The sequence below is a fragment of the Solanum dulcamara genome, chromosome 2, assembly GCF_947179165.1.
Source record: "Solanum dulcamara chromosome 2, daSolDulc1.2, whole genome shotgun sequence".
Classification (NCBI taxonomy): Eukaryota; Viridiplantae; Streptophyta; class Magnoliopsida; order Solanales; family Solanaceae; genus Solanum; species Solanum dulcamara.
In genome coordinates, this window is record NC_077238.1 from 651,815 (window position 1) to 663,776 (window position 11,962).

An 11,962-nucleotide genomic window follows, 5' to 3' on the forward strand; every position below is an offset into this window, starting at 1 on the left:
TGTAACTTTCAAAAAGATGGTGCACAAGCGTGGAATGTGAAGATTCAAGTCTTTGGATTGATGTTCTCGTTAGGGGGGAGTTAATACGCACTATACTCTTTTTCCCTTACGAGGTTTTGTCCCACTGGATTTTCCTTGAAAGATTTTTAATAAGGCAGTAATCAATGCGTATTAGAATAATTATATATATTTGTACTTTCACTAGAACTTTTATTTTATATGGACATTCAAGGGGGAAGGTTGTAAACAATTTTATGAATGCCCATTATATTCTTTTTATGCCTATAAAAGGCATTGTTATTTAGATGAAAAAAACAGACATAAAAATTAAGGAATACAAAGTTTTCTTTCTCTTTTCTCTCTACTATTTCTCCTCTTTCTTGATTTTCTTTTGTGATACTAATTCAATTTTAGTATTTAATTTTTACTCTATACCAAATTCCTTATTTTATAATTTCAGATATTATTAAGAGCAACTCTCACTCGACTTATATATATACACACACAACTAAAGTGGTTACAAATGTAATGATTTGGTTATTTATTTATCTGAAAGACATATCCTAATGTTCATCAAATCAGGAAAAGGGATGTGAAAAGGACCTTTTGTGGTCACCTGTTAAACCATGTGGATCAAAAACAACAAATTTCTATAGTTGGAGGACCAATTTGCTCAAAAGAAAAGGAAAAAACAAAGGCTCTGCACTTGCAAGAACACAACACAGAAATAGTTTAGCAAATACCGATTTACCAAAAAATTCCCTACAAAACCCCAAAATCTCAATGTTTAGAGTTCTTCCCTTCACTACAACTGTGCACCCTTATGCAATTACAGCTCCAAGGTTTCTTTGAAACCACTCAATTCAACCTAGAAGAATAAAAAAAAGATTCTTGAAATTAAATCATGTTTTTGTTAAATACTGATAAAGATTGCTTTATTATGAGTTTTGATCAAATTCTGTGTGGAAAAAACACTCAATTCCTCCCATAAGAAGGATGAGAAATAAGATTCTTGAAAATTATGTTTTTTGTTTTTGTTAAATACTGATAAAACTTGTTCTTTTATGAGTTTTGATTGAAATTTTTGTTGGAAAGTTGTAGGTTGGTTGTGAAAATGTCTGCAATAGCCACCAAGAATGCAGGAAGAGTAGTGGATTCATTAGTAGTGAAGCCTCCAGCACACCCCACTTATGATTTAAAGGGTGTTATTCAACTAGCCCTCTCTGAAGATGCTGGAGATTTAGGTTTGGTTTTAGCCCCATATCTTTTTTTTTTATCTTATGTTGTCAAATGGGTTGTGCTTAGATTTTATATTTGAGGAAATGATATTCTAATTGTGAACTTTTTATTTAATTGAGAGTTGCTTATGTAGTTTGGTTATAGTTTTTTTTTTTTTTTGTGAATTTCAAGTTTCAATCTTTATGTGTATCCTGAATTAATTTATAGGTTTTGTGTTCTTAGTAAGCATTAATCATGTGGGGGGGGGGGGGGGAAGTAATTCATGTTGGGAAGTCCCACTTTAGAGGTAAAGGGGATTGTATTCTCAGGTTTAAACCCGAGTCCCTCTGGTTAAGGATGAACCGGTACTTACTAAACGCACCACAACTTTTAGTGGTAAAGGTTTCTTCTTTTAAGATCAAGACCTGAGGATATTGTCATGTACTCTTATAAGTCTGTGCGTGAAAGTTTGTTAAATTCATGCTCTTGGAAATAGCATTTTTTTCAGCTACGCTAGTGAATTTGTGTACCCAATTTTTTTAAAAATGTGTTTATTAGATGTATTCTTGTACGAAATGCAGGAGATGTGTCTTGTAAGGCAACAATTCCTGTTGACTTGGAATCCGAAGCTCATTTTCTAGCAAAGGAAGATGGGATTGTAGCAGGAATTGCACTTGCTGAGATGATATTCGCGGAAGTTGATCCTTCACTAAAGGTATTGATTTTTTCAATTAGGTTGTTCTTGTAACTGGTACTTCTACTCTTGAAGAATTTTATTATAAAGGGTATTTTTTAAATTTCTTCATGTTCTCATTATCAGGTGGAGTGGTTTATAAAGGATGGTGGTAAAGTTCATAGAGGCTTGAAATTTGGCAAAGTACAAGGTAAACGAAATGTGAGAAATGCTGAATTGCTAATGAATTTTTGACATGTTAATAAACATCGCCCGACTTTTGTAGGGAAGGCTCACAACATTGTTATAGCTGAGAGGGTTGTTCTCAATTTTATGCAAAGAATGAGTGGAATAGCTACACTAACTAAGGTGTGTTTATCCTCGTGTAAGTAGCTCATCATTAATGAAGATCTGGAAATATATTGCCATGAATGGAAATGGTTATTGTCATTGGTGAGTTGGTATCAGTATTCCAAGTGTAAGTCTGAGACTGATCAATTGCTCTATGTCCGAAATTACTGAGTTTCAGTACAGAACATGTGTTGATCCATATTAAGACATTCCTCCCCTCTATGATATATATGCTACCATCATAGCAAAACAACTTGCTAAATTCATTGTTTTCATTTTTCTATGAGAATCAGCCTCGGCCTATGGTAATCTTTCTCCACCTCACCAGAAAGTCAAGATTTCAAGTCTTGGAAACAGATCCCATGTGTTCGTTATAAGACGAAAATAAACTAACTCATGTGAGGTTCAACTAAAGGATGCTATTCCAAAATGTCATGGAGTTTAATTTCTTTCCTCTGTAGTAGTGATTAGAAGAGGCTATCTGTTTTATATTTGCAGGCAATGGCGGATGCTGCACACCCTGCTTACATCTTGGAGACTAGAAAGACGGCTCCAGGATTGCGTTTGGTGGATAAATGGGCGGTAAAGATCTACTCACTAAAATCATCCACTTGTCAGAGGCTAACATGTATGTTTTATCTTGGCTAACTTTTTACCTGGCTTTAACTAAAGGTATTGATCGGTGGGGGTAAGAATCACAGAATGGGATTATTTGATATGGTAATGATAAAAGACAATCACATATCTGCTGCTGGAGGTGTTGGCAAAGCTCTAGAATCTGTGGATCAGTATTTGGAACAAAATAAACTGCAAATGGGGGTTGAGGTTGGTTCCACGTACCTCTGGATTAAATTCTTCTATATGTTTCTTGATCTGAGTCGTTACCTTGTAAATTTATCGTTTGAACATTTGATATGTTCATTTTGACCTGACAGTTGAATTCCATGTTGTTTGGACTCCCCAAAAATTGTCGGCACACCTGTGTTGGATCCTCCAAAAATGCACTACTTTTGGAGGATCCAACACACACCCGGCAACATTTTTGAAGTGTACGAGCAGTTACCTATTCTGCTGGAATATGGTCAGATAAACATCTTTCTAGAGACATTCAGTCATAACTATTTATACGTTTGAAGATATAGACTTCATGATAGATGCTACTTCTGGAATCCTTTCACTGAAGAACTGAACTCCTATATGTTGAAATCAAATGTTAGTCCAAGTAAAAGATGTTTGCCCTAAAACTCAAAGACTTTTATTTTGCATATTTATGTCTAGATAGACTTGTAAAGAACCAGAATAATTCATGCTTTTGGATAGCTGAAACAAGAGAGGAAAATGATGTCATTTTGACCAAGTAAAGCGGCTAGCAGACAAAATAGTTTGCCTTTTTACAATTTGCAGTAGTTTTCAAGTTCTTACTTTTTGGATTCAGGTACACAATAATATAAATGGTTTCCACTCCCCTTGGATATTCACTCTTGTTATTGTTCTGCTCTTTGTACCAAAAGTAACGGAAAAAGTAAAAAGATATCAGTAATATTGCTGAAAAAGCTGGGTAATTTTCTGGTTTCTGAAATCACTCAATGCTAATCATCCACCCTAATATAACCTAAGAAGTCTGAGAGAAACTGTATAGTAAATCTGTATTTGCATAATTCTCAATAGTGTTGTCTTTCATTAAGTTGGTAATATGTGCTTACTTTGGATAGTTAAGAAGACTAGTTATGTAGATATTGATATTTGAGAAAAACATTTAATTTTAATAACTTGTGCAATTATAAATAAGTCATTAAAATGAGAGAGAGACAATTATTTTTGTATTTTTGAAATGAAATTGGCTGGAATTAGAGAGAAATCGATTCAGAGGATTCATAGAGACGACTCCAACTAGTTTGGGATGAGGCTCCTCCCCACTTTCCTTCCCCACAAAAACCAGATTCTCAAGTAGGTTGCATCATGCAAATTGTCTGATTTATGACAAAATCACATTATAGTAATTGGATGTAGTGCCACAGTCCTTGAAAATATGTTCAATTTGTGGTAATTCTTAGCAGAGGTCTAAACCTGTTTTCCTATTCAACAGGTTGAAACCAGGACGCTTGCAGAAGTACATGAGGTTCTAGAATATGCATCTCAAACAAAGACTTCATTGACTAGGATAATGCTGGACAATATGGTTATTCCATTATCTAATGGGGATGTTGAGGTATCCATGCTTAAGGAGGCTGTAGATTTGATCAATGGGAGGTTTGAGACCGAGGTAACTCCATATTTCATTTTCATTTTTTACTGCTTCACACAATTGTCAGCATATAGAAGATTAACGTGATGCAATGCCTTGACTTTTCTCAGTTGTAAGATATTCATTATTGGTCACTAGACTCACAACACATACTAACAGGTTCCACTTTACGATTATTGAAATTGTCAAACGTAATGACAAACATATGAATTTGCCCTGCGAGGTATTTTTTTCCTTATTGTCACTTGGGCCTATAGTATTGTCATGTCTTTGTAGACGCATGGATGAAACAAACCTTTAAATTAAAAGGCTGGGAAGTTTTTACCAAAAGGAGAGTTGAAAGGGAAGCAAGACATATCATGTTACAGTTCTTTGCTATAAATGAAGACATTTAAGCCCAACATATCCTAGTTCTGAAAGTATAGATTGTTATTTGCCCCTATTGTTCCTTAATGGACCAAAGAGGTGCAAGTCTTCATATCATTTTGCCAGATCCTTTTTATCAATTTTAACATGTAAGAAACATAGAAGTCACATGGAAGGTTGATTTTACGATGAAAACTCCATTCACAACTCACGAGAAAGCACTGTTTAGCTTTCCCGTTTATTATTTTGGTCAAGTATATCTTTTGATGACATGATGTTTTGGCTATAATGGTGGCAGGCTTCAGGAAATGTTACCCTTGAAACAGTGCACATAATTGGACAAACTGGTGTTACCTACATTTCTAGGTATGCATTTCACTCTTCCTATTTCAGAAGATATTCAAAAAAGGAGTGGAAGATAATTAAAACAAAAGAGACTTCTCGGTGTATGTTATTTATACAACCGGGAAGTCTTCCTTTTCCTTTTTAAAATATAATAAGACGGTCAGGTTACTTGCTTACATCAGACGAAAAATATATCAGTAGAGATATATGATATGTGTAATTCTCCTGATAGGCAAAATTGATAACAGGAGAACTTTCATGGATCACTAGAATACTTGAGGGAATTAGGTTGTGGACCTCTCAATTATTTATATGATTAACAAAATCTTCATTTATAACTTATAAGCACATGATTCACCGTGAGGTACTACAATTTCCTCGAATTGAATCCTAAAATCTATTGGAATGTTAGGATGTTATGATCTTTCTCAAGGTGTGGATTTCATTCTAGTATTAAAAAGGGAAACATGGGCAATGAGGATTCATATAGCTGACCTCAACTCATTCGGGGGTGAGGCATAGTTTGTTTTGATTTCATACTGGAGAAAGTCTACTATTTGTTTCGTCCAGTAATGATATTTTGATAAAAGTATCTGTCTTTTGTTTTAGTTGCATTTATATTAGTCAGATGAAGGTTTGTTATGACACTTAGAGAACTCATTTTTGAATGATTGCAGCGGTGCCCTAACGCATTCTGTGAAAGCACTTGACATTTCTCTGAAAATCGACACAGAGCTCGCCCTTGAAGTTGGACGACGTACAAAACGAGCATGACCAACATTTATACTTTGATGTAGACTCAAAAGAGTAGAAGCAGCAGTATAGCACAAAGTACAAATAAGATTCATTATACTCATGTCAAAGTAACCACTGTTTAATCAGACAAAAATATGAAAGTTTCTGGAGTATCTTGATGGCTTTCGTCCAATGTAACTGCCTGAGTTGGTATCTTATTACAACTTACTTTCATATTTCATGATTTTGATACAAGGAAGAAACTTGATTTAAAAGCTTGATGTATGTAAAGTTGTGTTGCTTGTTCTTTTACAACTTGCTTCTGTTTGTCAAGAAGAAACAAGAGCTTGGGATACCAATACTTTTGGTCCCTCGGTTATTAGTAAATTATCTGGTTAACTTTACTATTTTTAGAGTCAGGATTTTCCTTTCATTTTTTTGTGATAGTTTTTTACTCTTGCATTTCACTCAAACTTGTTCTATAAAATGATTTTCTTGAACTATCGGAAACAACAAGCTCTTGAAGCACCTAAAGGAGAATTTGGTGTCTTTCTGGTCGGTAATGGAAGCAGGCGTCCCTATCATTGTAAAATAAGAGCACCGGGTTAAAGTTTGCGTACACTCTAACCTTTCCAGACTCTAGTCACTCTACATGTGGAACTACATTGGATATGTTATTGCTTATTTATAAATTCTTATTTTGGTCCTTGTGTTGTCTAACTAAGCACCTTTCTCCAAAAGAAAATAGTATCTAACGAAGTACACTTAACCTTCAATTAACCAAAAATATGTATTTTTAATCCCTTTACGAAGAAACCATGTTTTGAAGCTAAATAACCCTCAGATATTGAGGTACAAAACCAGTTTTGCATTCAGCTACGTACACCCTCTTTGGTCCTTTCTTCTGCTTTCCTCTTACTAACAGGTTGATCTTGGTTGCTGTAGTAAAGTGACAAATTATAAGCTCAAAATGAAGGAGAAATGGACGGCGAAAAAATTGAACGAACGCAATAGGAATTAGGCAATTTTGTCAGTTTTTCGTGTGTGTTAGCCCACAGTCCGACTCGAATTTTTTGGAATCTTCCTTAGTAGCATCAGTAACGACCTAGGGAACGACTCTAGTAGCCCCGACAGCGCTTTAGAAGGGTTTAGAAATATTTTATTGGAGATGAAAGAGGAATTATGCGATTTTGCCAGTTTTTCGTGTGTATTAGCCCACAATATTTTTAGGTGCCAGGGGTTCGGGCCGAATTTTCTTGGATTCTTCTATAATAGAGTCCGTAATGACCTGGAGAACGAATCTAGTAGCCCCGGAGGCGCTTTAGAGGGGTTTAGGAACATTTTATTGCTAATAAAGTAGGAATTAGGCGATTTTGCCAGTTTTTCGTATGTGTTAGCCCACAGATTTTTTAGGTGCCGGGGGTTCGGGTCAAATTTTCTTGGATTCTTCCATAGTAGCATCTGTAACGACCTAGGAAACGACTCCAGTAGCCCCAGTGGCGCATTAGAAGTGTTTAGGAGCATTTTATTAGCGACGCAATAGGAATTAGGAGATTTTGCCAGTTTTTTATGTGTGTTAGCCCACAGAATTTTTAGATGCCGGGGGTCCGGGCTGAATTTCTTGGATTCTTCCATAGTAGCATCCGCAATGATCTGGAGAACGAATCTAGTAGCCCCGGAGGCGTTTTAGAGAATTTAGGAGCATTTTATTGGCAATAAAATAGGAATTAAGCGATTTTACCAGTTTTTCGTGTGTGTTAATCCACAGATTTTTTAGGTGCCGGGGGTCCAGGTCGAATATTCTTGGATTCTTCCATAGTAACATCCGTAACGACCTAGAGAACGACTTCAGTAGCCCCGGTGGTGCTTTAGAGGGGTTTAATTGCATTTTATTGCCGACACAATAGGATAAGGCAATTTTACCAGTTTTTCGTGTGTGTTAGCTCACAGATTTTTTAGCTACCGGGGGTCCTGGTCGAATTTTCTTGGAATCTTCTATAGTAGCATCCGCAACGACCTAGGAAACGACTCCAATAGCTCCGCCGTGCTTTAGAAGGGTTAAGGAACATTTTATTGGCGAAGCAATAGGAATTAGGCGATTTTGTCAGTTTTTCATGTGTGTTAGCCCACTGAGTTTTTAGGTGCCGAGGGTCCTAGCTGAATTTTCTTGTATTCTTTCATAGTAGCATCCGTAACGACCTTGAGAACGAATCAAGTAGCCCCGGAGGCGCTTTAGAGGGGTTTAGGAGCATTTTATTGGCAATAAAATAGGAATTTGGCGATTTTTCCAGTTTTTCGTGTGTGTTAGCCCACAGATGTTTTAGGTGCTGGGGGTTCGGGTCGAATTTTCTTGGATTCTTCCATAGTAGCATCCGTAACGACCTAGAAAACGACTTCAGTAGCCCCGGCGGCGCTTTAGAAGGGTTTAGGAGAATTTTATTAGCGACGGAATAGGATTTAGGTGATTTTGCCAGGTTTTAGTGTGTGTTAGCCCACAGATTGTTTAGGTGCCAGGGGTCCGGGTCAAATTTTCTTGGATTCTTCCATTGTAGCATTCATAACGACCTAGGGAACGACTCCAGTAGCCCCGACGGTGCTTTAGAGGGGTCTAGGACCATTTTATGTGCAATGAAATAGGAATTAAACGATTTTGCTAGTTTTTCGTGTGTGTTAGCCCATGGATTTTTTAGGTGTTGGGGGTCCGGGTCGAATATTCTTGGATTCTTCCATAGTAGCGTATGTAACAACCTAGGAAACGACTCCAGCAGGGTTTAGGAGCATTTTATTAATGACGCAATAGGAATTAGGTGATTTTGCAAGTTTTTCGTGTGTGTTAGCCCACAGATTTTTTAGGTGCCGGGGGTCCGGGTCGAATTTTCATGGAATCTTCCATAGTAGAATCCGTAACGACTTAGGGAACGACGTTAGTTGCCCTGACGACACTTTAGAGGGGTCTAGGCGCATTTTATTGGTATTGAAATAGGAATTAGGCGATTTTGAAAGTTGTTTTTGTGTGTTAACCCACAGATTTTTTAGGTGCCGGGGGTCCAGTTAAATTTCTTGGATTCTTCCATAGTATCGTCCGTAACGACCTGGGGAATGACACTATTAGCCCCGGAGGCGTTTTAGAGGGGTCTACGGACATTTTATTGGCAATGAAATATGAATTAGGCGATTTTGCTAGTTTTTCGTGTGTACGCCCACAAATATTTTAGGTGCCGGCGGTCCGGGTCAAATATTCTTGAATTCTTCCATAGTAGCATCCGTAACGACCTAGGGAACGACTCTAGTAGCCCCGACGGTGCTTTAGAGGGATTTAGGAACATTTTATTGGTGACGCAATAGAAATTATGCAATTTTGCCAGTGTTTCGTGTGTGTTAACCCACAGATAGTTTAGGTGCCGGGGGTCCGAGTCGAATTTCTTGGATTCTTCCATAGTAGCGTCCGTAACGACGTGGGGAACGACACTATTAGCCTCGAAGGCGCTTTAGAGGGGTCTAGGGGAATTTTATTGGCAATGAAATATGAATTAGGCAATTTTGCCAGTTTTTCGTGTGTGTTAGCCAATGGATTTTTAAGGTGCCGGGGGTCCGGGTCAAATTTTCTTGGATTCTTTCATAGTAGCATCCGTAACGACCTAGGAAACGACTCCAGTAGCCCCGGCGTCACTTTAGAAGGGTTTAAGAGCATTTCATTGGCGACGCAATAGGTATTAGGCGATTTTACCAGTTTTTCGTGTTTGTTAGCCCACAGATATTTTAGGTGGCGGGGGTCTGGGTCGAATTTTCTTAGATTCTTCCATACTAACGTCCGTAACGACCTAGGGATTGAATTTAGTAGCCCCGACGGTGCTTTAGAGGGGTTTAAGAGCATTTTATTGGCGACGCAACAGGAATTAGGCAATTTTTCCTATTTTTCGTATGTGTTAGCCCACAGATTTTTTATGTGCCGGGGGTTCGGGTAGAATTTTCTTGGATTCTTCCATAGTAGCATCCGTAACGATCCAGGGAACGACTCCAGTAGACCCGACAGTGATTTAGAAGGGTTTAGAAGCATTTTATTGGTGACACAATAGGAATTAGGTGATTTTCCAGTTTTTCGTATGTGTTAGCCTACAAATTTTTTAGGTGCCAGGGTTCCAGGTTGAATTTTCTTGGATTATTCCATAGTAGCATCCGTAACGACCTAGGGAATGACTCTAGTAGCCCCGGAGGCACTTTAGAGGGGTCTAAGAGCCTTTTATTGGTAATAAAATAGGAATTAGGCGATTTTGCCAGTTTTTCATTTGTGTTAGCCCACAGATTTTTTAGGTGCCGGGGTCTGAGTCGAATTTTCTTAGATTCTTCTATAGTAGAGTTCTTAATGACCTAGGGAATTACTTCAGTAATTCCGGCGGTGCTTTAGAGGAGTTTAGGAGCATTTTATTGGCGATGCAATAGAAATTAGGCAATTTTATCCGTTTTTCGTGTATGCTAGCCCACGAATTTTTTAGGTGCCGGGGGTCCGGGTTGAATTTTCTTGTATTCTTTCATAGTAGCATCCATAACGACCTAGAAAACGACTCCACTAGCCCCGACAATGATTTAGAGGGGTTTAGGAGCATTTTGTTTGCGATGCAATAGGAATTAGGCGATTTTGCCAGTTTTTCGTGTGTGTTAGACCACAGATTTTTTAGGTATCGGGGGTCCAGGTCAAAGTTTCTTGGATTCTTCAATAGAAGCGTCCGTAACGACCTGGGGAACGACTCTAGTAGCCTCGGCGGCAGTTTAGAAGGGTTTAGAAGCATTTTATTAGGAACGCAATAGGAATTAGGCGATTTTGCCAGTTTTTCGTGAGTGTTAACCCACAGATTTTTTAGGTGTCGGGGGTACGGGTTGAATTTTCTTGGAATATTCCATAGTAGCATCCGTAAAGACCTAGGAAACTACTTCAGTAGCCCCGACGGTGCTTTAGAGAGGTGTAAGAGCATTTTATTGGCGACGCAATAGGAATTAGGCAATTTTTCCAGTTTTTCATGTGTGTTAGCCCACGGATTTTTGAGGTGCCAGCAGTCCGGGTCGTAAATTCTTAGATTCTTCCAGAGTAACATCCGTAACGACCTAGGGAATGACTTTAGTTTCCCCAGCAGCACTTTAGAGGGGTTTAGGAGGATTTAATTGGCGACGCAATAAGAATTAGGCAATTTTGCCAGTTTTTCGTGTGTGTTAGCCCACCTGATTTTTTAGGTGCTGGGGGTCTAGGTCGAATTTTCTTGGATTCTTTAATAGTAGCATCCGTAATGACCTAGGGAACGACCTCAATAGCCCCGGCGGCGCTTTAGAAGGGTTTAGGAGCATTTTATGGCGACGCAATAGGAACTAGGTAATTTTGCCAGTTTTTCATGTGTGTTAGCCCACTTATTTTTTAGGTGCCAGGGGTTCGAGTCAAAGTTTCTTGTATTCTTCCATAGTAGCATCCGTAACGACCTAGGGAACGACTCTAGTAGCTCCAGAGGCACTTTAGAGGGGTCTAAGAGCATTTTATTGGTAATGAAATCGGAATTAAGCGATTTTACCAGTTTTTCATTTATGTTAGCCCTTAGATTTTTTAGGTGCCGGGGGTTCGGGTCAAATTTTCTTATATTATTCCATAGTAGCATCCGTAACGACCTAGGGAATGACTCTAGTAGCCCCAAAGGCACTTTAGAGGGGTCTAAGAGCATTTTATTGGTAATGAAATAGGAATTAGGCGATTTTACCAGTTTTTCATTTGTGTTAGCCCTTAGAGTTTTTAGGTGCCGGGGGTCCGGGTCAAATTTTCTTGGATTCTTCCATAGTAGCGTCTTTAACGACTTAGGGAATGACTCCACTAGCCCCGACAGCGCTTTAGAAGGGTTTAGGTGCATTTTATTGGCGACGCAATAAGAATTAAGCGATTTTGTCAGTTTTTCATGTATGTTAGCCCACAAATCTTTTAGGTGCCGGGGGTCTGGGTTGAATTTTATTAGATTCTTCCATAGTAACATCCGTAACAACCTAGGGAACAACTC

At 38.2% G+C, this 11,962-nt stretch overlaps 1 protein-coding gene across 2 annotated transcripts; it reads left to right on the forward strand.

Annotated features, from left to right (window-relative positions):
• The first annotated feature begins 605 nt into the window (after window positions 1–605).
• On the forward strand, window positions 606–6,337 carry LOC129879865 (quinolinate phosphoribosyltransferase [decarboxylating] 1b). Of its 2 annotated transcripts, none has more exons than XM_055953593.1 (10): window positions 606–842; window positions 1,096–1,244; window positions 1,800–1,933; window positions 2,039–2,102; window positions 2,178–2,260; window positions 2,741–2,824; window positions 2,915–3,067; window positions 4,329–4,505; window positions 5,152–5,219; window positions 5,876–6,337. In XM_055953593.1, the coding sequence occupies exons 1-10, from the start codon at window positions 784–786 to the stop codon at window positions 5,970–5,972; spliced, it is 1,068 nt and encodes a 355-aa protein (XP_055809568.1). In that variant the 5' UTR covers window positions 606–783; the 3' UTR covers window positions 5,973–6,337. The 2 variants fall into 2 exon arrangements, with proteins under 2 accessions (XP_055809568.1, XP_055809569.1); XM_055953594.1 differs by having other exon boundaries at window positions 1,102–1,244.
• Window positions 6,338–11,962: the final 5,625 nt, after the last annotated feature.

Bases quoted from the DNA above. Each gene is read 5' to 3' on its own strand.
- LOC129879865 (XM_055953593.1), top strand. From the start codon at position 784: ATGTTTAGAGTTCTTCCCTTCACTACAACTGTGCACCCTTATGCAATT. The intron at 1,245-1,799 runs GTTTGGTTTTAG...TACGAAATGCAG, and splicing joins TGAAGATGCTGGAGATTTAG to GAGATGTGTCTTGTAAGGCA. The intron at 2,103-2,177 runs GTAAACGAAATG...CGACTTTTGTAG, and splicing joins GAAATTTGGCAAAGTACAAG to GGAAGGCTCACAACATTGTT.